The 27,701-nt window shown below is 39.6% G+C and overlaps 1 protein-coding gene and 1 long non-coding RNA gene across 3 annotated transcripts; both read left to right on the forward strand.

Annotated features, from left to right (window-relative positions):
• On the forward strand, positions 1-27,701 carry LOC124864678 (C-type mannose receptor 2-like). Of its 2 annotated transcripts, none has more exons than XM_047359550.1 (29): positions 1-305; positions 5,695-6,093; positions 9,476-9,649; positions 9,759-9,923; positions 10,882-10,995; positions 11,214-11,357; positions 11,449-11,640; positions 11,923-12,077; positions 12,164-12,268; positions 14,714-14,829; positions 14,919-15,067; positions 17,696-17,913; positions 18,027-18,169; positions 19,147-19,243; positions 19,333-19,462; positions 20,398-20,430; positions 20,532-20,698; positions 20,829-20,997; positions 21,100-21,254; positions 21,361-21,466; positions 21,551-21,717; positions 21,797-21,905; positions 21,989-22,227; positions 22,329-22,491; positions 23,275-23,424; positions 23,635-23,748; positions 24,159-24,338; positions 25,518-25,541; positions 25,620-27,701. In XM_047359550.1, the coding sequence occupies exons 1-29, from the start codon at positions 176-178 to the stop codon at positions 25,838-25,840; spliced, it is 4,428 nt and encodes a 1,475-aa protein (XP_047215506.1). In that variant the 5' UTR covers positions 1-175; the 3' UTR covers positions 25,841-27,701. The 2 variants fall into 2 exon arrangements, with proteins under 2 accessions (XP_047215506.1, XP_047215507.1); XM_047359551.1 differs by having other exon boundaries at positions 21,100-21,242.
• On the forward strand, positions 312-2,702 carry LOC124864680. The gene is made up of 2 exons (XR_007037341.1): positions 312-492; positions 610-2,702. It is a non-coding gene; the product is annotated as an uncharacterized LOC124864680 (long non-coding RNA).

Here is a 27,701-nt window from a genome sequence, read left to right on the forward strand (position 1 = left end):
CTTCTGACGGAGAGGCAGGCCGAACTCTAGCGGCCAAACTCTCCTGCAGCTCCTCTCCAGCCGCCGTCCCTGAGTGAAACCCCCTCGGTCAGTTGCTGCTCCCCGGCTTCGCTTCTCCCCCCTCCTCTCCTCTCTTCGTTTGAGTTGTTTTTGTTAGGTCTGTGTTCCTGTGAGCATGCAAAGCAACGAGCAACACCGAAACAAGATTGCTGCGCCAACATGGACGAATGGGCTACTTTTATTTTTTTACAAATGCACTTTATATTTACTCATATTTAGTCTGGGACTGAAGAGGAGCGACACGGGTGAGAAGGAAAAAAAAAAAAAAAAAAAAAACATTCTTGCGTGATTTTTTTAAGGCACAACTACTCAGTTTGTCAGGACATTTAACCTAAATGCGTGTTATGGATTTTAGTTTGCTCTTCTGATTTTAAAAAGATGATGTTTCGGGATTTTTGTGTTGTGGAAAGCTGCGAGCTAAAAGTCCGAGCAGTGAGTGGAACCAGATGTGGAGACAAATGAGGGGAGCAGGGAAGGGGCTTGATTTCTATATTTTACAGTTTCATTTAAAGAAAAACACCGATTGTTTTTGTTCTGCTTTTGTCCCAGATGGATATTTAGGTTGAACTACTAAAGCCACAGACTGTGAAGTGACGCTTCATTTGACTCCCTGCGGGCAGATGTGACCTTTTTCGGCCTGTCACAGGCTGCAATTAACACCGACAGTCCGATCCGAACAGACACCAGGCCATTCCAGAACCAAAAAGAACCTCGTTAACAGGGTTTATGCTTTGGCTTCATCTGTTCACCTCAAGATCAATTTGAAATTTCTCCAAAAGTTTAAAACTCTTATGGAAGCTAAGTAAATTATCACCGATTTATAGATTTTTTTTTTTCAAATGTTATATGATCTAAATATGTTAAATATGATGTATTTTTATTTACTGAATATAAAGCCAGGGATATAACCAGTGGCTTAACAACTTGACAGTAGAGTTTTTGGCCCATTTATGGGGGCTTAGTTTCCTATATGCCTGTGAAAGGATATGCAGATTAGCTGGTTTGTTAAATAAAAGCCTTTCTCTTTGGATTCATCATAAAAATAGTTTCCGTTGAGTGTAACTCTTTGATCTGAGCACAGTTTTCATGGTCTCTTTTGTTTTGTTGTTGGGCTTTGTTGTCTCTTCATCTCACCAAATGCATGTGGAGAAAGGGTATGTCGTAGTATTCGTGACATGCAGGAGGATTTAAGGGGAGTTTTCTTTATTTTAATTGATAGATCTTTAGTATTTTGTTCTTTACCAAGTAGGACTTCAAAAATGTTTATATTGTATAATAACATCCAGGGAGATTTCTATAATGTTCTTTCTTTAGTCAGAAATGTAGCTTTAAGCTGTGATAAATGTCTGTGAATAACTGACAGAAAACGTACGCTCAGTTTATTTATATATCTGGTGTCTAAATCTGACACTCTTCTCCTGAGGTCCCACTTTGTCATGCTTTTTACAAAATCCTTTTGCTCTCCTTCCTCTCATGCTTCTGGGATGAGATAAAACTTTTTCAACTACCAACAAAATATATTCAGCAGGCAATTTTAAGATTATTTGGTTGCCTTTTTGTCACAGTGACTAGTAATGACCTTTTTTTTATTATTTTTTTTATACCAGGCATCTCTTAAGATAAGGTTAGAGAACAAGAACAGTTTGAGAAAATCAAATGACTAATGCTGCTGCTATGATCTGACAGCAGCATTAGGTTGTATTCAATATTCAACATATTAAAGAGTCCATTAAGATTTTTCTTTAAAACCTAATATTCATAACTTAGGCTTGCAGCTGCTTAACCAGCTAGAAGTCTTGCATAATGTCCTCAATAACTGATGAGGTCAAGATTCTGGGAATATGTGCTGCTTTTGGAAAATGTTGCTGGCTGCTCGTAAATGCCGATTTCATCTCCTTTTATTCTTTTGGTAACTTATCAGCGTTGGAAAAGAGGAAAATGGTTGAAGAGGAGGTTGAGATAACAGGAGGAGAGCTGTTGTTGCTTCACTTTCACAGGCCTCGGTGACTTCAAGTTAATCTGCAAGAAGCTTCCTCACATCAAACGTCCAGTCGTGTCCTTTCCAGGATGGAATTTAAGCTCCTGCTGGAATTTTCTTCTTGATTTCTCGAACTTCAGCTTCAGGTTGTTGTGCTGTTTGGAGGCTGACCTGTATGCACATCATAATAGGAGACATTCTGTGTGTTGGTTGTGGATCAAGATGAGGGGGATATATTGGAGCATTTGTTTGCTCTTATTAACAATTAATACTTTTAGTTTTTTTTATTTTTATTAAAATGACTAATACTAAGTGAGATTATACCAAATTATTTTAGTTGTTAAGGCAACCATTACTTTGTTTTCACAAAACAGAGATGAACTACAACAAATAATTAAGAGCAATGCTGAAACGTAGAATTTTACAATTGTGTGCGGGCAAAAGTAAAAAAAATTGTGAAGATAGCACAAAAATAAGTCTTCATGAGATGTAAAAAATTAAAATATACATATTAACCATACTTGAGTATTTTATGGTCTTAACTGAATAATATGGTTACTAACAGAGATGAGAGGCGTTAATTGTTCTGTTCTCTTCATCACGTTTGTGTATGCCAATAACCTGAAGCTCCTTTGGCTCAAAATAAAAGTATTTCATAAAAGTATTTTTGCTATTTAGCCTTCAAGGGACTCCACAGAAGTAGGTCCTTCTTAATATTTTTCCCTATTGACTCAGTTCTTAATTGTATTGAATTAATGGGATGGCTGGTTTCTTATAAAAAAAAGCAGGTTTGCATTATTAACAGGGGAAGTCCATTGAGTTGATATGTTTTGTGAATAATCGCTATAAATAATCTGAATTAAATACAATTGAACTTTTTTGTTGATTGCCTCGGTATAATAATTTACTTGTTTTTACCTTCCTAGAAATTTTGTGAGGTGCTTGCGTTACGACCCAGATGAAAGAGATTACCTCTTTCTGGCAGAGCCGAATCATCAGGTTCTTCTGCTCAGCTCTGATAAGAACCGATGCAAACAGGCGTGGGATTTTATTTTGATCCGGCCAATCACATGCAAAGACACACTGGGATCATATACAGATTCCATGTCGTGTCACTAGCTTCCACAAAGAGACAGACGCCCTTTGGTGAGAAAGCGGACGTGCATGGCGTGCAAAGCAACTGCTGCTGTTTGGTGCAATTAAACCGTGTAAGTTTTAGGTGCTTGAATATCATGCCAGACAAGAAAACTATTTGATGTAGCTGAAAGCTATTCATTGGTAAAGATATATAGAAAAACCAATGGGTCCAAAGCCTGTTGCTTCAATTTTTCTGCACTGAGTTGGGTAAATAATCTCAGCAAGGTGACCCAGGTTTCACATCTGGACATGATTAACAAATTAATTTAATTTCCAGGTGATCTAATTATACTTAATAATCTGGGTTTACTTTATACAATATTTGTTTATATAAAATAATGTGCTAGCTCATAAATTACAGTATATTTTTGCCAAATTGGCAAGAATGGGTGAAGATGAAAGAGAAAAGCACAGAAAAAATTAATTTGTAATATGTAAATTAAAAAATGCATAAATAAATACTAATACTAATACATTTAAAAAGTACTAAGAAATTACCTAAAAACTCAGTAAAATTTTATTGTTTTTATATTTATCTCCTCATACTTTGATCTTCCTGGGTTGTTTATGGAGGCAAGCTAAAGTAACACTTTTTGTCCCATAATTAATTGTTTTTCATTATAGTGTTGAAGATCAGCAGGCAGAAGCGACCTTACACTATTGTTCAACTTGTCCTCCTTGACATTCAAGTACAGTAAACTCACAAATCACATTGGTTTGTTTATTTCATGTTTTTATTGCCCCAAACACTCCAGAAGTGGCCCCCATTTAAACCATAAGTGCCCTATTTTCATCAAAAAGGGAACATGGATGTTGCACAAGGACGAAGTACCTAACTGTTTTGAATACATCTATACCATTATGTGAAAGTTGGGAACAGATGGTCAGAAGACAGCTAGTGTAGTGGTATAGGCCAGGAGCCTGGAAAGCAGATATTTACAAAATCAAGATATTGTAAATTGAAAATATCCTTCAGAGCAGTGCACAGTTACTGCGAATTTTTTATTTTTATGAAATGATGAATAGACATAGTTAAATATAAGAATGTTTGCAAAATGCTGATTATAAATGGCTCTTTCTTTTCAGTTATATTTTTATTCTCAACTACAGTGCAACTACTGGCAGGATTTTTATCATCATCTACGCTGACAGTATTTGCTTCCATTTTCCCAGTTTGACCCAGTTCTGGGTTATGTTGATCTAAAGCAGTACATCCTCTTTTAAATAAGGAAATCAGTTTCTTAAATTAATTGGACTTTTTTTAATCTTTTGACCTCCCTAAAAAGTTTGGGATGCTATTTTGCCCTTTAAAGGCAACACATTTGGTTTGATTTTAGTCTTGCGGGAGGAACACAGTAAACTGGAAGTAAGGAGGTCCCACTTCTCTTTTTTATTAAGCCCTATTTTAAAAGCTTTTTAGGAAATAATGTAAAGCAAAATTTAAATAATGAAGACTTTTACCATTATTATAAACTCCCAAAAATGCTGACATCTTTGGTGTTCTTCAAAAATGTTTGGGCCTATTCAGAGTTTCCTGCATTTTACCCACCAGATGTGCAAACACTGACAGTAAGGAGCTAAAACAAAGGGACAAAGAAGAGTGTCAGTCCTCTCTTTCAAATTACAAGGATTCATATGCAAAGCTTGATGATCCATTGCCGCTGTGTACATAAGAACAGAACAAGATGTTATTTGTTCCTTCAGTCATGTTTTTACCCAAAAGTCCAGGAATCGTTCACAAACTCACTTCCGGGGCCTGCCGAGAAGGAATGTCTTCTTCTATATTTCATCTCAACATCAACTTCAGGAGGGGAGAGTTCTGTTTATTTTGGCAGTTTTCTTTTAAACAGCTTTAGTTTATATTTAAAGCTCTATCTGCTTATCAGTCTTGGTTTGTTGATTACCAGTCTCTATCAGTGAAACTCTAAATATGTTGGAGGAAAACGTCTTTGTAATGGTGTCTCCTCCCACTAGAAGGTCAACAAGTTCTCTTCTCAAAACGTTTTTTAAGCCTTTTGTTGGAATGTATCTTCTATAAGGATCAAGCACACCACAGTTTTGCCAAAGATGTTAAAATTACTATGGACTCATGTCAAAGGTTTCAGATTCATCTCACAGACCCTATTGATAAAGAAAAAGACGTTCATCCCCAAAAAACCACCAGCAGTTCCTTTTTCAGCAGTGCAACCCATTAATATTGCTCCCCACTAATAGCAGTGCACAGTATGAACTGGATTATTAACTGATGCTGCAGCTTTTAACACTGTTATGCATTTCGGGTTGTATTGTGTAATTTCACACTGAATTTTAGAAGTTATTTTATGACTTCAGATGTTTCATTTCTACAACGTTAGAAGCTACACTTTGACAACTATGACTGAAACTAGTTCAAACCCAGCTGAGCGTACATTATCTGTTGTATCGATCCGGTCCCTGACCTCTTCTTAGCTGTTAACACAAAATTCTGTTTTCATCAGTGTTATTGACTACTGCTGTTGTTTCCCTCTCTCTGTGCACAGCACCGGTGGAGCCTGATGATTTTGCTTTCTTCCTTGAGGGCACTAATAAGTGCCTCGGGGTGCTGGGTAACTCTCTGAGCCTGACGCCATCCTGTGAGGAACCCTACCAAAGATGGAAGTGGGTGTCTCGGGGCCGCCTGTTCAACCTGGGTGCCTCTTTGTGCCTGGGTTTGAACACGGGAAATGTCACATACAGTTTCCATGATCCTCCAATGGCAGTGTATACATGTGATCGAGAGCCCCCCAGAGTAGAGTGGACCTGGAACTGCGATGAGGTCCTGGATAAGCTCAACAGCCTCATTCAATCCCAAGCATCCTGGAACGGGTCAGCTATCTCAACCTCAGCCAAATGGAGATTGTATGGTGATGAGCAGGATCTCTGCTCTAAAACTTATCAAGGTAGGCATGACTGCAGTCAGACATGTTTAGTTTCACACACCTGTAGTATTTAAGATACATCAATTATAAGAATTTTATTTGAGTTTGTAAATAGACTGAATTTATCTAGGGCTTTTCCAGTCATACAGACCACCCAAAGCACTTTACACTAGAGCCAAATTCACCCAATCACACTCAAAAACACGCACACATTCACACACCGATATGCATATCGGCAGGCAACTTGAGGTTAAGTGCCTTGCCCATGGGCACTAGGAAGCTGGAATCTAAAGTACAACGTTCGGATTGCAAGATTACTACTTTTCCCACTGAGTCACAGGGTGAGAAATATCTGTATTTATTGTTAGATTTACTAATGAAAATTACAATGAAGAATGAAGCCCACAGCTTTAAACAAAAACAAAAAAACATAATAAAACACATAATTTCACAAAGGTAATGGTAAAATAAAGAAAGAAAAACAAGCACTATAGCCTATTTAAACTAAACTGCTGTAAAAATTCTTTTTCAAAGTGTTTTATTTTCTTTCTGATTTCAGGATTAAACCGAATAAAATCAAGTTTGATTTCCTTAACAACCTTTACAGTCCAAACACTTCCACAAAAAAAAACTTGTCTTGAAGTTGAAGTTTGTAATTGTATAATCATTCCACCCTGGATAAATAAAAGTTCATATAAAACTATAAAAGCCAGAATGCAAAATTGAATTCATCCAGATGAGGAGTGTCCTCCAATATAAGTTCTCACCCCAACTATTTAGTGAGAGCTTCTTATTAAGTATTGTGTTGAGGCATGTTCTAGCTTGTGCCTTTATTTCTGCTCATGTTTGTTTGAATGCTTGTTAGCAAGGGTTGCTAAAGGAACTTAAACCAATTGGGTGAAAATTTTGATAGAAGTTGATAAATGCAAATCAGTGATTGGTCCGAAGAAAATCTAAAACTTGTAATACCCCTAAATAAAAATTCAGTGCAATAGATTGCCTTTAGAAGTACCACTACTAATTACTAAATAGAGTACATCTGTGTGTGAATTAATCTCAGTATAAATACAGATGTTGTTTGAAGGCCTTAGAAATGTGTTTGAAAACCTCAGTAAACCCAAGGCCTTATAAAGACCAGGGGACACACAAGACAGGTCAGAGAAAAAGTTTAAAACAGACTGGTTAGACAAGGATAGCATTAATCAGAGTAGTAGCCAAGATGCTCTGGAGTTACTCGAGAGGAGCTGCAGATCTCCACAACTCAAGTGGGAGAATCTTTAAACTGTTAGTTATGCTCTGGCGTTTATGGAAAAGTGGCAAGAAGAAAGCCATTACTGAAGGCAAGTCAGACCAAGTTTTGTTTAAAGTTTGCTACAAGCTATGTGGGGAGCACAGCAAATATGTGGAAGAAGGTGCTATGGGCAGGTGGGCCTGAATCGAACGTGTTCGCTTGTATGAAAAATGCTTTGTGGAGGAAACACACATCAGCCTGAACCCACCCTACCCACAATGAATAATCGTGCTGGTAGCATCATTCTGTGGGGATGCTTTTCTTCAGAGACAGTGAATCAGGTCAGAGTTTCTAAGAAAATTCATGGAACTCAATAAAGGACAATCCTGGAAGGTAACCTAACAGAGGCTGTAAAAGACTTGAGAGTGGGGTAGATATTCATCTTCTAGCAGGACAACAACCCTAAACATACAGTCATAACAACAATTGAACTGTTTAGATTAAAGCATATTCATGTGTTTAAATGGCCCAGCCAAAGTCAGGACCTAGATCCACCTGAGGGTTTGTGGCAAGACTTTCACGTTTCAGTGTTGTTCACAAACACTCTCCATCCAGTCTGACCGAGCTTCAGCTATTTTGCAAAAAAATATCGGCAAATATTTCAGTCTGTAGATGTTTAAAGCTGGTAGAGACTTATCTCAAATGAGCTGCAACTACAGCTAAAGGGTCTACAGAGGATTCACTTAAAGGGCGACATAATACATATGCATGTGACACCTTTCATATTTTTACATACAAAAAATTGGAAAAGCTCAAGTGCCATGAATATTTTTGCAAGGCACTATGAAACATGCACAACACTGGCTCCCGAGGAAATTGAACACAACCGTAAAATTAACTGTCTTACTGAGTCTTTACTGTAAAAGGGAATTTTTTAAAAGATCCAAAATGATCTGGAGGAATTCCTGGTTGTCTGGCTTTGGGTGTGGGCTTCATGACTGGGCCATACCACAAGGCAGAATATATTTGTTTCCTGTTTTTCTCTGGAACGTGTTTCTGTTTCTATAAATCAAGGATAACAGATGCCAGTGCATCTCAAACATTTCCCCAAACACACGCTCAGCCATGCAACGACCCTGTGACCCTGCTCCCTCCTGAATGTTTCCACCTCTGTGCGGCACATAGACTCACTGTTTGTGGACTCCACAGCTGTATCTCATCAAATGGATAAAGGAGAATGCTGCTTTCAGGGGATGTTTGAGGAGAAGATGTGGCCCACTATTAATAGTCTTGTCAGTGTTTGTAAACTCCATCAAATACAGAATGTTTTCCTTGGCCTTAAGCATATTTGTTTGTATATAAAGTTTTCATTTCAGATTAAAACTAACCATTGTGTGTCTTAGCTAAGCCTTTTTTCTTGCTCTCTGTGTCATTCCTGCAAATATTAAATGTTCTTCAGAAATGACTGCAAGCCTCAGTGATGTCTAGTCTGTAGTTAACAGGTTCTGCTTGACTGCAGTTAAAACCAGAACATCTCCCTACTCTTTTTTCATCATCTCTCCTCTCTTTTTGCTTTCATGTGGCCGGATAGCTGTGTGCTTTAAGTTTTTAGCTTTCAGCCAGCGATCTTAACAAGTTTCTGTGTGAAATAGTCTCACTGCTGCTTTACAAAAATGCCCCTAGGTTTAGTCATGTCCAGTAAAGGGAGGCAGAGAGAGAAGACAGTGAAAGAGAAAGCTTTTTCTCTGTGGTTTTACAGCTGCTCCACCTCCATTGCCCTGACTTGTTTTGGAAAAAACTCCTCTTCCTCCCTTGCTTCTCATGCTTTACAGTTTATTCATTTTTTGCTGTGTTTTTTAATCTGAATCTAGACAGTAAAACTGCAGCTCTTAGTAGTATTTTGTGATGCTTTTGATTGATGTCTACAGTCTTTCTGTTCTTTTTATAGCTGCTGATCTTTTCATGAAAATAGATGTTTAGTTTTGCAAAAAAACAACAAAAAAGAACTGTGGCGATCACCACTGTTTGACTTCCTGTTTTTCATTGTAAGATCATCCTCTGTGTTTGCCTCTTGAGAAAACAAATGTGTAATTCCAGGTCAGCCCAGCTGAGGATTTGAACTTTAAAAGGCCCACACAAATATCTAAATTCTCTCCTCTGCTTTCTGTCTAGAGATCTACACAATCCAGGGGAATTCTTATGGCCGACCCTGCTACCTTCCCTTCATGTATGAGGGCAAGTGGTTTCACGACTGCACAAGCACTGGGCGAGAAGATGGCCACCTTTGGTGCGCCACCACCTATAACTATGACAGAGACCAACTCTGGGGATTCTGTCCTGTGAAGGGTAAGTCATCACCTGATATGTTCAAAACTAGATTCCTATATTTATAAATGGTAACTTTGCAGAATCTGAACCCTTTGACTATTGTTTCAAACCTTTCTGTCCCTGTCAGGCAGCAGCTGTGAGACATTCTGGGATACTGACCCTGTAACAGACAGATGTTATCAGTTTAACTTCCAAGCTACTCTGTCCTGGAGTGAGGCTCGGATCAGTTGCCAGCAGCAGGGAGCAGACCTGTTAAGCATCAGCAAGCTACATGAACAGACCTACATCAATGGTAGATACGTAGATTATTTTAAAAAGTTTCTAACAGATGCTTTAAATGTGCTGTCGTGCTTTTGTCATGACAGTTTAACTTGCACAAGTTTACAAAAACTGAGGATAGAAACATAACCTAAGGCACTAATGGTGATGTTTTTCTGAAAAGATGTATTTAATTTGATTTGTTCTAGTTTAGTTCAATTAAGTTTATTTAAGAAGCAAGTTGGGGTTACACAAAATTACTTTGGAAAAAATAAATAGAGCCAAATATGGCTAAATTCAATCCCTTTAATACCAGTGCATATAAATAAATTAAGGTATATATTTATCCAATACAGTTTGATTAAAAAGAAGTGGATTGTTTTCACACGTGGACGTTTTTTTGTGTTAGGTTTAGCAGCCATGTTGTCCATTATAATGTTATTATCGATAAATTCAGTTCAAATTAAATTTATAAATACTTTATTAATTCCAAAAGAAATTAACATCCAAAGGGAATTCAGGGTAACTTTGCTGCCTATAACTATTTTTAAAACTACGATATTAATGTAGACTTTATGATAATTGCAACACAGACAAATAGGGCTGCTGACTCCATTCATGTCTGGATGTTACATTGGCCATTCTTCAGGAGGTTTTGTTAGTATTTTACAGCAGGAACTGTTGCCATTTTAATCTCATCTGTAACTATTATAAGCAGTTTTGTACATTCTTCCAAATTCTGCATATATGTTCTCTGAGAATTCTGTTGTTTTGGGGTTATTTGGTGATTTATTTGTCAGCAGAGCATATGATGTTACCTGTTTGATCAACTGGTGACCTTTCCTGTGTGTATTTAGGATCCAACATGATTTGTTTTTGTATTAGTTGTGACTATTTTGTGTTATTTTTATTTTGCCGTACAAATTGCAAATGCATAATTTTGGTTGATTGAAGCTCACATTAGTTAAGAACCTTGTTTCCTTTGTTTATAGGTATTCTGAACGCTTACAGCTCTGCGTTATGGATCGGTCTCAATGACTTGGACCTCAGTGGAGGCTGGCAGTGGTCCGACTCCTCACCAGTCAAATATCTAAACTGGGATCCAGGTCAGACTAGAAAAGCAACCTCAAACTCTTTGTTTTTGTAAATACTCTGCAATCATTTTTTTGTCTATGTTCCTTTCCCACAAAGGCCTACATGCAGACTCGTTTTAGAAATAGCTGAGCTCTCAGTTCAAACATCCATTTGTGAGTTTTACAGAGCAGCCACAGTGAATTGGTGATTTTTGTGTTTTTTAAAGTTTGTCTATTTTACCCAACTTCAGACCAGCCGAGTCACGCAGAGGAGGAGAATTGCGTCGTGGTCAAATCTGAGTCATTGGGACGTTGGCAGAACCGAGATTGTTCTGATGCTCTGCCGTACGCCTGTAAGAAGAGGCCCAACGCCACACTGGATCCTTTCACTACAGGTCCATAAATTAGCTTTCCTAAATAAAACAGATGTGTTCAAATTTGTCTAAAGTCTTTAAATAGACAGATTTATTGGGTTTTCTTCTACAGATTCATGGGCAGATGATCACAAATATGAGTGTGATGTGGGCTGGCAGTCCTTCCAGGCTGGATGCTACAAGCTCTCCTCAGAGAAGAGTGAGTGGAATGCAGCTCAGAGAGCATGCCAGAAGATGGATGCCAACTTGGTCAGCATCCATACTCTACCTGAGCTGGAGTTCATCATTCGCAGCCTTAAGAAAGGTGACTTATTGTAATAGCACTCGACCACTCTTTCTTTTCCTGCACTGTCCTCTTTTATTTGTTGTAAACTTGTGTGTTTCAGCATTTCCTAGTGAAACCTGAAGTTAAGGAGTGTAATAGACATTTTGATTGGTGCATTCCCAGAAATTGATTTTAGCATTTATTGTGCATATGTAAAAGGAAACAGCATCATGCCTGATCAAAAAAGTTTGCCTAATTTAAAAGGAAATAAATCCTTACAAGGATACATTTTTTTATTTGTCTGTTTTTTTCTGTCTTCAGACCTCGACCAGTTGTGGATAGGGCTCCATGACACTGACATGCAAATGGACTTCCAGTGGACCGACCACACGCCCGTTATCTTCACCTTCTGGCACCCGTTTGAACCCAACAACTTCCGCAACACCCAGGAAGATTGCGTCTCAATGTGGGGCCCTGTGAGTAACCTCTGCACCTTCACATAATAGGCTGACATTGACGGACCCATGCAGGGTGAGTGTTGTGAACCAACTGCTGTGTGCAGGACGGCCGTTGGGACGACAGCCCCTGTAATCTGACTCTGCCCTTCATCTGCAAGAAACAAGGAACAAAGAGTGACGGGAAGCCACAAAACCAAGAGTGCAAACAGGTGTTACACTTTTTCTTACATTGTGTTTGGTGCTAGAGTTTATTCGTGTTAAATCACATCAAAACACATTATTTCTTTTGATTTTTGTTTATTAAAGTTATTTTTTAAAAGCCCTGCGGATGGTTTGTTGCCCATCTTGAGGCAAAATTTATATTCTAACCTTCTCCGGTGTTCATGCTTCTCAAAGCTTAATCTCTGATAAGATAAAATCCACCTCAGGAATATGATCTGTTTGTTTGACTTTAAAATACCCCAAATATTTATATAATTTCAAACAGAAACAGTTTTTCTAAAACTCATCTCCATCTGTTTGTGGTTTTAAAGCTAATAATTATCACCTCCTGAGAGTTTGAACCTCGCGTAGCTCAAAGTGTTTAGAAATTTCCACCCGTCATAGGGGGTTTAAATAAATGCTAGATCATTGTGATAAAAAGAAATCATTGTCTTTATCCTCAGTGTACCTTTAAGCCTGTTTGGTAGCCTGCTTTTACCAAGTATAGCTTTAAAGTGTTTAAATCGATCCTGAGAATTTGACCCTGTCCCCGAGGAGCGGTTCTGGGCAGTCGATTTCATCTGCTTCCAGAGATTCCAGTTTCCAGCTTCCAATTTATGTGTTTCATATGTAAATAAATAAAGAGAAAGTAGAACATCAACACCACCATACCAAGAACAACATTAAATCATAATTGTGTGTGTGCACTACTTTGCATTTGTGTCAAAATTATTTAGCTAGTCAAGACTTTAGACTTTGCTTTTGGTCAGTATTGCTAACAGATACTATCTTCTTATTTTACAGAGCTTCATATCTACAGTGAGCTTTTTCACATTTTGTCATTTTACAACCACAAAACTTAATGTATATTTTTGGGATTGAATGCAATATACAAAAACAAAGTACGGCATAATAGTGGAGTGGAAGGAAAATTACACATGGTTTTCAAAATCTCTTTAAAAAAGAAATTGTGTTGTGCATTTGTACCCAGTTAGCTTATAAAATAATATACCGAGCTTTAAACAATCTATCATCAAAATAAAAATACCGCAGTACAACTGCAAACCTACCAAGATATGGTCGGCCACATAAACTAACAGGACAGACGGTGAGAGCATTGACCAGAAAAGCAGCCAAGAAGCCCATTTTAACCCTGGAGGAGCTGGAGAGATCCACAGCTCAGGTGGGAAAATCTATCAACATGACAAATATTAGTCATGCACTCCACATATCTGGCCTTTATAGAAGTGTATCAAGAAAAATCTATTATTGAAAGAAAGCCAAACGAGATCCTGTGTGAAGTTTTACACAAGCCATGTAGGGGACACAGCAAACATGTGGAGGAAGGTGCTCTTGTCAGACGAGACCAAGATTGAACTTCTATGTACAAAATCCTTGGTGTGGTGGAAAACCACACAAAAAACATCCTGCTGTGGTTCTCAGGCTCTACATCTAAGTTAATGGGCAAGACAATCCTGAAGGAAATCCCGTTGGAGGTTGCAAAACACGTTATACTGGGATGAAGGGTCTCCTTCCAGCAGGACAGCAATATTAACATTCAGCCAGAGCTTTAATAGAGATGCTTAGATCGAAACATTCATGTGTTAGAATGGCCCAAAGTCCAGGCCTAAATGCAATTAAGAACTGTGGTAAGACTTGAAATTTAATGTTTCATTTAATTTCACTGACTTTGAGCTATTTTATAAGGAAGAATGGACAAATATTTCAGTTCCTCTGTGTGCAAAGCTGACAGAGATATTCCCCCAAATGACTTGCAGCTCTAATTGTAGGAAAATATGGTCTTTACAGAGCTTTGACTGAGGTGGGCTGAACCCAAACGAATGCCACACCTTTCAGATTTTTATTTGTGAAATGTTTCCTTCCACTGCACTACTTTGTGTTGGTAAAGCACATAAAATCCCAATAAAATGCATTAAGGTTTGATTGTGAGGTGATAAAATGTAAAACGTTTAAGGAGCTGGCTTACCACTTTTAATCAGGACAATACCTCAAAAAAAGGGGGAGGAGCGGTTTTTGTTTCAGCAGATCTGTCCTCCCAAGCAACTGAGACGTCTGTAGAACCTGGACGTTTTTCCTAATTTGGGTTTGCAAAAAAACCAAATTGGGCAGAATTTATTCTCACAACGTTAAGTTATTTTCATCCAGAGTCTCACCTCATTTGGCAGAACTCTGTGTTTGGACAGGTTCACAGATTTAATGCATGACCTGGCAGGAAAAATTTATGGCAAAAAAATGTTATCTCTGTGTGTCTCTACATGAGCATTTCATTCTGCAGTGTTATTTACTTGGCTGTAACATATTTAATTTAATTTTTCTTTTTATTGATATCTGTCAGATTTTGCTGTCTGGAGTTTAAACAGCACGTATTTTGCTATTTCGGACTCTTTTGACTTGTTTGAGGAAGGATTTAATTCCCAGTTACATTTTCTCAGGGTTGGAAATGGCACAGTCCAGCTTGTTACTGGGTCGGAGAATACTTGTCCATTTTTGATGAGGCCAGAAAATCCTGTGAGGCACAGGAATCCGCCCTTGTTACTATTACAAACAGGTACAGCCGAAGCACAAACATACTTAGATCTACATGGAACTTTGCACTAATATAAAGGCTTAATGGGGAATATTTTTTATTTTGTTAAGATTCGAGCAGGCATTCGCCAACAGCCTGGTGTTTGGCCGTTCTGGAGAGTCATTTTGGATCGGGCTCAATGACCAGGTTACTCACGGGTCTTTTCGCTGGCTGAGTGGAGATGAAGTGTCCTACACCCACTGGAATCGAGACCAGCCGGGTAAATCTCACAAGTTCGCTCTGATAAAATTGCTATAAAATTTATTAAAAAGGTCAGATAATCTTTTCTGATCTGCTGATCTAGAAAATTACAAGTTCCACTTCAAAAATAGTCATTCTCACACAAATTGCATAGTACCCATTGCTCTGCCTGAAAAATCTGAATTTTAATGATATATGTTGTTTTCTTCTCTTAATACTATCCCAATGACACATATTTGCATAATATTTACCAACTGTCTTCTCTGAAAGAGGAGAAAGAGTCTAAGCTAGCTCTAAGAATCGACCCCCATCAGCAAATCCTATTCAGCTCCACCAAGAATCCATGCAGGTAGAGACTGGACTTTCCATGTGGCCAATCAGAGGCAAAGACAGGCAACGATCCCACGGAAAAAAGGAGCAGGATCAGATGCTCCAAAGACAGCAAGTTGTGCAGGCCAATTACTCAGACGAAAAAAAAACAGGGATGTAAATGTAATCATATTTGGAAAAAATGAAGAAATAATGTTGTAGCTTTTGCCTTTTTAGATTCAATTTGTTTGTTGTGTTTCTGTGTTTAGCTGTGGATTTAAAGGTTCAGTTCAAACTGTATGAACTCTTGCTGTATATTGGGACCAAAAAACTTAAAAATAAGGCTTAAGAATAAGCCTTATTTTGTTGCCTTATTATAAAAATAAAAACTTGCTCAACAACACACAAACCAGTCATAATTGCTAAATTACGCCGAGTGATCAAGAGTCATTAAGATTTCCATTGGGTGTTTTGGACAAAAAAGTCCAAAATAAAATTTTTTAACATTTTTAACATTGAACAATCTAGACATATGTTATCGGACTCTTACTAGATTCGCAAAAAATACCAACCTACTGTGGGCTTTTTATTGCCAGTCAGCCAAAAGATTCACCTGCAAGACAAATGTTGTATTTTACAAAGGTTTTACAAGCCTCCACAGGGTGATCTGATACATATTAGGGCTGCACTAAATTAAATTAAACATTACAATCACAAAGAACTGCATTCATTGCAATAAATATTAGCTAATTTGATCTATATTGTCTAAACTTTTCCTTGCATTTATATGTGACTGCAATAATACCCAAAACAGAACAACATCTAGTCCGTGTTCTTAAGTATTTGTTTATTTGCTGCGAATCATATCAATGTAACGTTCATCAGCATTATTGCATGTTTTCTTGTCACGTTGCATTACATCGACACTACCAGTCAAACATTTTAGATACATATTCTCACTTGAAGGGTCTTTTATTTTCATTACTAGTTACATTGTAGATTTTCACTAAAGGCATCAAAACTGTGAATGAACACACATGGAATAATATAGTAAACACGGTGGCGCAGTTGGTAGCACTGTTGCCTTGCAGCAAGAAGGTCCTGGGTTCGATTCCCAGCCTGGGGTCTTTCTGCATGGAGTTTGCATGTTCTCCCCGTGCATGTGTGGGTTCTCACCGGGTACTCCGGCTTCCTCCCACAGTCCAAAGACATGCATGTTAGGTTAATTGGTCTCTCTAAATTGACCTTAGGTGTATGAATGACTGTGTGCATGGTTGTTTGTGTGTCGCCCTGCGATGGACTGGCGACCTGTCCTGGGTGTACTCTGCCTCTCGCCCATAGACTGCTGGAGATAGGCACCAGCTCCTCTGCGACCCACTATGGAATAAGCGATAGAAAATGACTGACTGACTGACAAAAAAGTGTGAAATAACTCTAAACATTTTTATATTTTAGATTCTCCAAAATAGCTACCCTTTGCTCTGATTACTGCTTTGCTCTCTTAGCATTCTCTCCATTTTGTTCTAATTTCTGTTTACATTTTCTCTTTTGTTTCACTTGCTTCCACATCTATTTTCTCTTTTCTCCTTTCTCTGAATGTTTTTCATTGATTCGTTTTCTTGCTCAAGGGAATTTTTAAAGTTTAGTCTAATCGACTTCCTGGGGTTTTCACATCACTAAAACCTAAGGTTCATTTTTGACTATGAACCAGTTTTGGATTTATTTAGCAAAAAAGCTATGTAACGGCACACATAGAGTCATGATATCCCTTAATATACCCTCAACAGAGGAGTACTCACTGTGCTGTAATGGAAGTTTGATTCATAATAGACATAATTTCCCAACAAAACCTGAAGATGTGGTCATAAAACAGGGCTGGTCGAACCGTCTGGCTTCAGAGTAGCTGATCGATTCAGCAATATAAGAACTCTATGATATTCTCTTATATTACAGTCGTAGTACTTCTGTTGCAAAAAGGGGAATGTTTGAAAACCTCTGTAAACAATTTGCAAATATTTTCATTTAGTTTTTCACGTTTTGAAGTGTAACTTGTATTTATATGGTCTAACTGACACAGTCAAGTCCTCATACTCTTTTTGTCAGCAGATATCTTTACATATGTGTGAGAGAGCAGGTTAACTATGTATAATGCTTGTCAACTATGAATGAGCATGTTATTTCTTTCTTTTCATATTAAAAATGAGAGCAGTAGAGTGTGCACAGACTATTCTACTTGTGCTTTGTGCATTTTGAGAACAGATCAAACACTTTTCCACTCGTGGGAAAAGAGAAATCAAATTTTCCACTTATAAACCCTCTCGCCCTCTTTTTGATTTAGCGAACATCCACGGTGGCTGTGTTGCTATGGCAACAGGCTCCGCGACCGGTCTGTGGGAGGTGAAGGAGTGTGCCTCGGCAAAGGCGAAGTTCATCTGTCGCCAGAACCAGGACACATCTCTGAGCCCTGAACCTCCTGCCCCACAGCCCACCCCGAGCCTCAGCGGTGCTTGTCCCAATGGCTGGAAGAGCAACAGCAACCTGCGCTACTGTTACAAGGTTCATTCTGCACATTCTTACAACTTCAGCACGAAGTACTAACACCTTACTGTAAGTTGGAGAAACAGGTTCTGTTGTATTTGTAAATGGACTGACCTCAGGCTTGTGTGCAGGTCTTTCACTCCTCCTACTTGGAGCAGAAGCAGAAGTGGCTGGATGCTCACCTGTTCTGCCGGGAATACGGAGCCAACCTGCTGAGCATCAGCAGCCCTGATGAGGAGCAGTTTGTCCTTCAGGTCCTCCACGAGACATTTGGGTGGGTATGGACTGTGAGGGTGTCAAAAACACTAAATGTTGAAATCGTATCAAAGGGGGCTTATGTAACACAGTTATTACAGCTTTTTTGTTTTGTTACAGCAGCGTCCACAATAATTGGCACTTTTGGTAAAGATGTGTACAAAGTCTTAAAGTGATTTCATCCTGCGCTCCACTTGCATAATCTCACACTAAATATTTTTGAAAAAAACCCATTGGCATTACTATTATTGACACCTCTGCCATATCCAATAAAATATCACTAAATTATCTTTTTATGAAGATGAAATAGAGTTCCATTTCTTATAGCCATTTTACAAAATGGGAAAGAAAAGAGAACATGTCAGTCAGAAGCTCAAGAACTGCAGCCGAGTGTCCGTATAAACCATTAAAGGTTTTGTGTAGCCAGTCCGTTGTTTCGGAGACATTCCAGGAGAAACGTAACATGTGGAGGTTTTTAAAGTCTACAGGGGCTTTAACTTGAACCATGTGATTTGGCCAGATCAGACTCAAACTGACTATGAAAATGTGATAAATCACCCCGTGTCTACTGTTAAGTGCAGTGGAGTATCTGTGATGATGTGAGCCTGTTTCTCTTCCAAAGCCCCTATGGAAACTTGTTAGAGTGCATGACATAAACTCTATGAACTATCAGGATGTTTTTAAAAAACCTGGAGGCTTCTGCCAGCAAACATTAAAATGGGTCACCATTGGGTCTTTCAGCACATAATGATCCAGAATATGTGAAAATCAATATACAAATTGCTTCCCAGACACTAAGTCAACATTCTTCCATAAACATCTTATCCCATATCCTATAGAGATTTGTTGTGTGAGATTATGTTGTTGCAAGAATATGGATTTATTTTATGGTTTTTTAGAAATGTTTACCTGGGATGTTATTCTCTGCGCAGGAGACGGTATCTGCTGTTATCTACACATCTACTTTCAGTATAATGATGATATTAATACCCACAGAGAGTCAGAGGAGCATGAGCAGCACTGGTTTTGGATCGGTCTGAACCGCAGGAATCCCATGGATAACGGCAGTTGGAAGTGGAGCGATGGACTGCCTGTGGGTGCAAACAAGATCCAAACATCCATCATTTCCAGAAACAAACTGACATGAATGACTGAAAGACACGTTCTTTACTCATATCTCAGCTAACATACCGGAACTTTGGCCGCTACTACTACAACATCCGGCAGTGTGCTGCAGCAGATTTGGGCACTATGACCTGGCTGGCCATGCACTGTGACTCCAAGTTAGACTGGATCTGCAAGATTCCCAGAGGTATAAAATCACTAGACCTTCCATTAATGTTAAGCCCCTCTACATTATGCTCATATACAAATTCATCATTTTAGATGTAGGTATTCTGTACTGGTGCACAGTAAGCTTTCTCCCACACACCTTAAGGTTTTGGGTCAATACTGACTTCAATTTGGACCTACTGATGATTTCATCCATCCCAAAAAGTCTAGATCCGTCTCAGGAAAAGTAATCCCAGAGTATGATGCTGCCACCACCACATTTCCCTGTGGACTTGGTGTTGTTTTTCCTCATGTGCTCTGTTGTTTTTTGGGCCAAACTTAGATTTGAGAATTGTGGACCTAAAGTCCCAACTTTGGCTTTTTTGGACCATAGCACCCCTTTCCACTAGGATTTGGGAGATTTAAGCCAGTCCTAGATGCTGTTCTTGAAAAATAATCTTTTGACCCTGCTCCTTAGTTCAGAACCATTGAGAATAAAGAGAATGTTGTCACATGTAGAACAGAACCAGAACTATACAGAAATAGTTTTAGTAAAACCATTAATTCATATCTATATGACTGTCTTTTCTGTACAAACATAACGCTGTGGATTTTCTTTGTATTCTTTTTCTGTCTGATAACTTTGTAAAATCAGAAAATCTTGATCTTCTTTAACCTCTTTGAAAATGTGACTTTAGCTGAAGGATGCAAATGAACAAATGTCAAGAAATTCCAACCAGGAGAGCTGAACTTTATTTCAGGTTCATCTGTTATTGGTTGGAGGTGGGATCTTAAACATGGAATGGCTGAACTGAATCCAGAGTGGTTTCAACAAATCATTACAATAATGGTGTACACACTTATTTAACCAGTTTATTGCATATTTGTTTATTTTAATATGAGTGGTACAGCATATATATTTTACATTAAAGGCAGAAACATTTGTGATGTTTCTCTTTTTCTGTGTGTTTTTAGGAAGTGTGGAGATGGTACCAGAAGTAACAGAAGGTCTGTTTTAATTTCATTTTGGTTAAAATTTTTCTTTTAATGCACTGAAATTAGATCATTGAATGCGTCACACGTGTCTTCTCCTATTGTTTATCAATCAGGGCCCACATCTCCAGAGTGGATCACCTTCCAGGAGGCAGAGTATAAGTTTTTTGACCATCGCACCACTTGGGAGCAGGCCCAGAGGATCTGCTCCTGGTTTGATTCTTCACTCACCTCGATCCACTCAGCTGAGGAGCAGGTTTTTCTGGCCAACACTTTAAGCAAGGTGCTGCAGTCTTTTTCAAAATTTCCCGTTATTTGGAGGAAACCATTTGTTAAGCGCTGACAGATTAAATTTGAATTCATGATTGTGTTAGTTTTTCCGTTTTGAAAATTTTTCTTCGATCTCACCGTAGATGGTAAAGTCAGGGGGGGACAGCTGGTGGCTCGGGCTTCACACCTATGAAAATGACGGGCGTTTTCGCTGGTCCGATCACTCTGTGCTCAATTACGTTTCATGGGGGCTCGGCAGGCCACAAGCGGTCAGCCGCGATCGCAAGTGTATCCACATGTTAGCGAGCAAAGGTAATATCAAATATCAAAGGTAATGCCAAAAATGAATCCAATCAGAAACAAACCAAACAGATGTTCACCAGGTGAGCTTGTGTTTCTGTCACATGTAAATAGGAGACTGGGCGGATCAGAAGTGTCACTCTGACCTGCCGTACATCTGTAAGAGGGTGAACGTGACAGGGACTATCCCTCCGACGCCATCAACTCCTCACCCACCTTCAGGCTGTACTAATGGGTGGTCATCTTTTCAGCATAAGGTGCATCTGCAGGTCCTGGATTTCAAGATAATTTATGTATTATATCAAACTTGGCGCCCAAGCCTTAATTGAGCCTTAATTAATTTTTTTAATGAAATGTCATCTACCGTGTCTGTAGTGTTTGAAAGTATTTGAGTCACCTCGGGTCACATGGTCTGCAGCCAAGTTGAAATGTGAAAGCCAGCGAGGCATGCTGGCTCTGGTATCCAATCATTTAGATCAAGGTAATTATAGGAGGCTTCAGCCAACATAAAGGTACAATCAGCAATGTGAAGCAGATGTGATACAGCTGATTCTTTCCTTCACAGCTTTTATCACCACCCTGTTAAAGAACGTCAGCACTGACCTCTGGGTGGGTCTGACCTCAGACTCCAAGGGCCACTTCAAGTGGACCAAAACTGCCCTGCTCAGTTACACCAACTGGGCACCAGGAGAGCCAATCGACAACAGTGGACCACATCACAACAAGACACCGGTATTCCCAGTGCTCTTTATTACTTTTATGCCTCTTTCTCTGGTTTGTTGTTGTTCTGATTGTTTCGCTGCTGCCTCAGGGAAACTGTGCGGTGATGATTCACGGCAACCCGGAGAGGAAAACTGGGATGTGGGCCTCCCGAGCCTGTGAGATGGAGAACAATGGCTTCATCTGTCAAAAGCAGCCAGGTATGATGATCAGTAATAAACAGAACAATGGTGTGCAATAGATAAGCAAGCAAACAGTGCATAATCATTACAATTGACTTTAGATCGGGGCCTGCCTCCTGCTCCGATCCTCATTCCTGCCTCCCTGTCAAAGCCGGTGGAGCTAGGAGGAGTGACCTATCGGGTTGTGCAGAAGCGGCTTGACTGGACTGGTGCTCTGTACCTCTGTGAATCTTTGAACGGGACCCTTGTAGTAGTGAAGGATCCCTACCAGCAGGCCTATCTGATGCTGCTTATCAACAGCTTGCGCCAGCCAGCCTGGATTTCTCTCTATAACTATGGCGTAAGCCCACAAACTGACCATCCTCTCATTATCAATGAGTTCATTTTTCTTTCAGTCTGAGCGTATCTAGCAAATGCATTTGCTTTGTCGTATATGTTCAGGGACGAAGCTTTACGTGGCTAGGTGATGAAGAGGTGAAATACTCAAACTGGAAAGACGGAGAGCCCAATCAGATGGCTGGATGTGGTCACATGATCACTACAGGAGAGTGGACTATGACTCCCTGTGATGCTAAACTGGAGGCTGCTATATGTCAAATAAGTGGTATGTATCTAAATACCAAAAGGGGGTAAACTGAACGTTCATAAGCTCAGCGGATCCTGTGTAGTTCGAGGATCATATATCAAGCTGCGTAAAAATATTTTTATATTTGGCTTTCAAGGAACCAGACTTCTGTCGTATTTGGTCTTCACAGATATTTATTTTGGAGCTAAGGATCTTTCAAGGATTTTTCTTTGTACTCTCGGTGCATTTTCCCTCATTTTCAGTCCTGTCTGTTATGTTTGCATTAAACACTAGAGACAAGACCCATTTTTAGGAACTTGATGCCAGCAAACTGAAAACCTTTACACCATTAAGCTTCCACTAGACATTCACTCTTAGCCCAGACCTCTTTTTCTCCTGCCTCTTACTGTCAAACAGCAACATCTCTAATGTGATGGAGTAAGAACAATAGCAATCTTTGACCACTTCTCTTTGAACAACCGCTTTCGATCATCCTGGGTCTTTGCTCCTCTCCTCAGCTCACCTTACACGTTTTCTATAGGACTCAGGTCTGGAGTCTGAAGACGTTTGATTTTGTCTGATTAACTCTTCCTGTGTTGATTTGGCCATATGTATTGGATCACTATGCTGCAGAAACACCTACTGATGACCCATTTTTGGTTTCCGGCAAAGGCTGCCATATTTTTATCTTAAATCTAGTACTTTACCTAACACAGAATATGAGCTTTTTCACATATTTGTTCTTTGTATGTAAGTATGGAAGAGTTTAAAACATTTGCGCAGTTTGCTGTATGTTCACTTCAGCTGTTGTTATCCTTACAGATGAGCCTGTGAGCCATCAGTGGATCTACCCTGGACTGTGCCCCCACTCTATTGGAGAGTGGGCCTGGGTCCCCTTCAGGAACCACTGCTATGCCTTTAACCTGCAGCTTCTTAAGCTGCAACAGGATGCACTCACATCCTGCAAAAAAAGTGAGAAAGCACCTAAGCAGCAGATCCAAACCAACACTACTTTCCCACACCGCTCATATAACTTTGCACCTCTGACCTTCTCTGCAGCAAACATAATTAACATAACACGTCAATATGCTTCTAGATTTAGCACTCTTTTACTGACCGCATAACACAGTTGTTCAATTTGGTTGTGTTCCAACTCTGTCTGTGTTATTCTTTTTCCATTAGTGGGAGCAGAACTACTCTCCATCCTGGATGAGGCAGAGAACAGCTTTATATGGGCGCATATACAAAGTTATGCAGAACAGGCGCATGGAGCTTGGCTAGGCATCAGCGTAAAAGGTCCAGTAGTACTACCTCTGAGAGTCTCAACTCCCTCCTGCACAGAACTTATTAACCATTCTATTTTTAAAACTACAGGTTTATTCATTTCCCTTTAATCAATTATTTTCAGATAATGTTTTATTGAATAGGTTTTAGCCACAGTTTAAGTTGATCATTTAATATTTCATTAAGGAATCCTGATGAGCAGTTTTTGTTATGTAATGATAAAGCAAGGTGACTTATCTTGTAAAGCTTAATTAATTTAAAATGTGTTATGTGTGCAAATTGGGCAAAGCGGCGTGAAATATGCTTAGCTTGTTTAATGAGGAGATTAAATCCAATAAAACTACACAGCTGAGGCCCAACACAGTATGAGAGGTTGGTTTTTTTCCAAGCTTCTCTCATCACGCTTTGTGCTCCTGTCACAGAGAGGCGCCTTGTGTGGAACGAAGACACAGAGATGCCGTTCACCAACTGGGAAGCACGCAATGTCGCATTCTCAGTGCTTTCGATCAATTCCTGCTTTTGGATCCAGAGCAACAGCGGTCGGTGGAAACCCGGCTCCTGCAGAAATCTTACGCATGGGGTGATCTGCAAACGGCCTCGCAGTATGTACACACAAGGAACTCTAGTCAGACAGTGCATGCAAAAGTATTCATAACCCTCAAGCTTTTTCACATTAGTGAACTTACAACCACAAACGTCATTTTATGTTATTCTGATTTTATTTGAATTACCAACACAAAATAGTGTTGTAAAGTTGAAGAAAAAAAATGTAATCTAACCTTTTAGTAATGCAAATATCTGAAAAGTGTAGCATGTATTCATATTTACACTGAATCAATGCTTTGAAGGTGCCACTTTTGCTGCAATAACAGGTGCAAGTGCTTGCACATCTAGAGACATGCGTTTCTGCCTTTTTATCTGAATAATAGCTCAAGTCAGTCGGATTGGATTGGAGTATCTCTGAACAGGAGTTAAGTCTTGCTACAGATTCCTAGTTGGATTTAAGTCTGGACTTTGACTGAGCCATCCTAACACATGAATATGCCTTTATCCAAAGCATTGCATTTCAGCTTTGACTGTATGTTTGGGGTTGTTGTGCTGCTGGACAGTGAACCTTCGCCAAAGTCTCACATGTTCTGCAGCCTCTAAGAGATTTTCCCTTCCAAATATCTTTGACCTGGTTTATTGTCCCTGGTTATGAAAGGGATTCCCACAGCATGATGCTGCCTTTACCTGGTTTCACTATGGGGATTATGTGTTCAGGGTAATGTGCAGTGATAGTTTGCTGTTACACACAGCATTTTTCTTGTAGGCCAGACAGTTTAATTTCTGGTCTCTTCTAACCGCAGTACCTTCTTCAACATGTCTGCTGTGTCCCTACATGGCTTGTGGCAAACTTCAAGCAGGACCTCTTATGACTTTCTTTCATCAATGGCTTCCATCTTGCCACTCTTCCTTTATGGAGGCTCAGATTTGCTTCTTGCAAAACTAATAGTTGTTTTGTCTACAGTTTCCCCCACCTGAGCAGTGGATCTCTCCATGTCCTTCAAAGTTATCCTCTTGCCTGCTTCTCTGTTAATGCTCTTTTTGCCTGGATCAAATTACACAGTGGTGGACTCTATTCATGAATTTCTGAAGCTAGTTGGTTGCACTTGATTTTTTTTTAGCAGAATCAGAATAAAGGGGTCTAAATACAAATGCACACTGCACTTCAGATTTTTATTTGTAAAATGTTTTTTTAAAAACTAGGAGCTTATCGATTATTTTCTTTTTCATTTCAGGTGCTGAAACATCCTCCGCAACATGTAAGTCACTTTTTATTCATCCATTTTTTGATTTCTTTTCCGCATGCTCCGTACTAACCGTTCTGTCATTTTTCCCAGTGGATGTTGACCACCTGCCCACTCTGATTGTCGTCATTGTGACGGCTTTGGTGCTGGTTCTGCTGATAGCCACTGTCATCTACCTGTACCGGCGGCGAACTGCAGGGTCGCATGGTTCATTTGAGGGGGCTCGGTACAGCCGCACCAACTCGGGCCACGGCGAGCAGGCCGAGAAGAACATCTTGGTGTCCGACATGGAGCTGAACGAGCAGCCGGAGTAGCTCTGCACCAACCCTGGACCAAACCCGATCTCGAACCGGAGAGACTTAGATTCTGATACACTTTTTCTTACTTTTTTAAACCAAAGCGTTTTTTTGTTGCTGAATAGCTGTGTAGAGCACAGCAGATGTTTCTATTTTTAATTGAATCTCCAGTTTTGAAAAAAAAAGTACTAATCAGATACATCCATCTGCTTCTTCCAAAACGCATAAGCAAGATACAATTGATCTACTGTGAACAGTTTAATTGCAGCTGAGAAATATTCAGCACAAAACCAGTCTTATGAAATTACCTCTTGCCTGTTTCCAAAATCAGTTTTAGCATACAGAGTTCTCCTGGCTTGCTCCCATTCTGACTGAAAGACTAAAATCCACTTTGTTTTCATTGTCTGTTGCCACATATTTTCCTTAAGGACCACATTCCTCTGTAAGATTCCCCGTGTTGTCATGTCAGTATTAACCCAAACTTGAACGCATTTTTTGTTTGTTTTGTTTGATTTATGGTTATCTGTGCAGCTGTAGAGAAGCATAAGGCATGATGCATGTGGGTGGTATTCATGAGCCTGCCTCTTCTCCGATCTGACACGTCAGCAAGGGCTGTCAGGCTAGCGGCGGAGGAGGAAGAAAGAAGTCCAGATGTGAACGTGTTAAAAGTGTAAAAGGGACTGCTGAGCTCAAACTGTCTGTGAGGACGAACACTATAATTGTGCACATAAGTAGGAGTTTGCATTGAAAGTTGGTCTTCAAATGGACATGTCTTTTTTTAGTGCAGCCAGACCCAGGGGGGTTGTTTTGATGCACGATCGGATTTTGGAGCCACCAAATCCATATTGTTGTGGTTTTGCCTTTAGTCTTAATCACAGGCGAGCAGTTTCATCTCTATGATTCCTAACTTTTGTTTGTCTTGGCTCTTTGTGCCACCATCTGGAGCTGATTCAGCAGTTTTCGAGCACAGTCATTGTGTCTGCACGCATCTTTTTATAGTGGGGTTTGTAATTTGAAAGCTGGATGATGCAACGTGTTTTTAAGACCTCCGGTTCACGTCTATGTATGTTGCATCATCTCAGTTTTTGTCCCGAAGATGCACATTATGTTCTACTTTTCTGCAACAATTGCCAACTCTTAATCTCTTCGACCGCCTGCAAGAGAAAACATCTTTAATGTTGTAAATACATGTTTCAGTGCCAAAGAGTTTTTAAAGCCAAATTTAGAAACTTGCCATCTCTACTGTGTTTTTGACATCCTCAGATTTCATACATTCTCCTTTAGCCTTCAGAGTATGTTTCTCTCCCTCTCTCTCCTTGCAGGAATGCTTTGGAGCCATTTCAGTCTGAGGTTTTTGGTGTTTCACTAAGCTGCTGTGAAAAGCAGGGAGAGAAACAAACTAGGATTGAGGGGGAAGGGAGGAAGAGAGGTGTGTGTGATGTGCGTACGTGGTCTCCAGCTGTGGTATGTTGAGTCGGCAAGAAGAGCTCAGTGACGCGTCTGGAACCAATCAGAGAAGGAGAGCTTAGGGACACGAAGGGTCAGAATGGCCAGTACGGAGGGGGGGACGGGGGCTAAAATAAAAGGGAAAAGCAGGATGGGGGAGAAAAGGGAGTAAATGGAGGAGTGCAAGGAGAAGTCAAGATGTAGGTGGAGAAAAGGAAGAGTTTATCAGAGACAGCTTGTCTTCTGCTGGTGGATTCATGTACAGGTCGCAGCAGCTGGGAGGGTTTAATGATGCAATAGTGCACTCGCTTTGCTCCACATTGTCTGTGAAAAAGGTCTGGTGTCCCTGTGGATAAACCCAAAGGACCTGTTGGAATGCCTAAGAATTTCTGTGACATTTTTATAAGCAATTAATAAAGTTTATGTCCTCAGA

Source organism: Girardinichthys multiradiatus, chromosome Y, assembly GCF_021462225.1.
Source record: "Girardinichthys multiradiatus isolate DD_20200921_A chromosome Y, DD_fGirMul_XY1, whole genome shotgun sequence".
Lineage (NCBI taxonomy): Eukaryota > Metazoa > Chordata > Actinopteri > Cyprinodontiformes > Goodeidae > Girardinichthys > Girardinichthys multiradiatus.

Coding starts and splice junctions, on each gene's coding strand:
- LOC124864678 (XM_047359550.1), top strand. CDS start 176: ATGCAAAGCAACGAGCAACACCGAAACAAGATTGCTGCGCCAACATGG. Junction 20,998..21,099: donor CCACATGTTAGCGAGCAAAG/GTAATATCAAAT, acceptor ACATGTAAATAG/GAGACTGGGCGGATCAGAAG. Junction 22,492..23,274: donor TGCTATATGTCAAATAAGTG/GTATGTATCTAA, acceptor TTATCCTTACAG/ATGAGCCTGTGAGCCATCAG.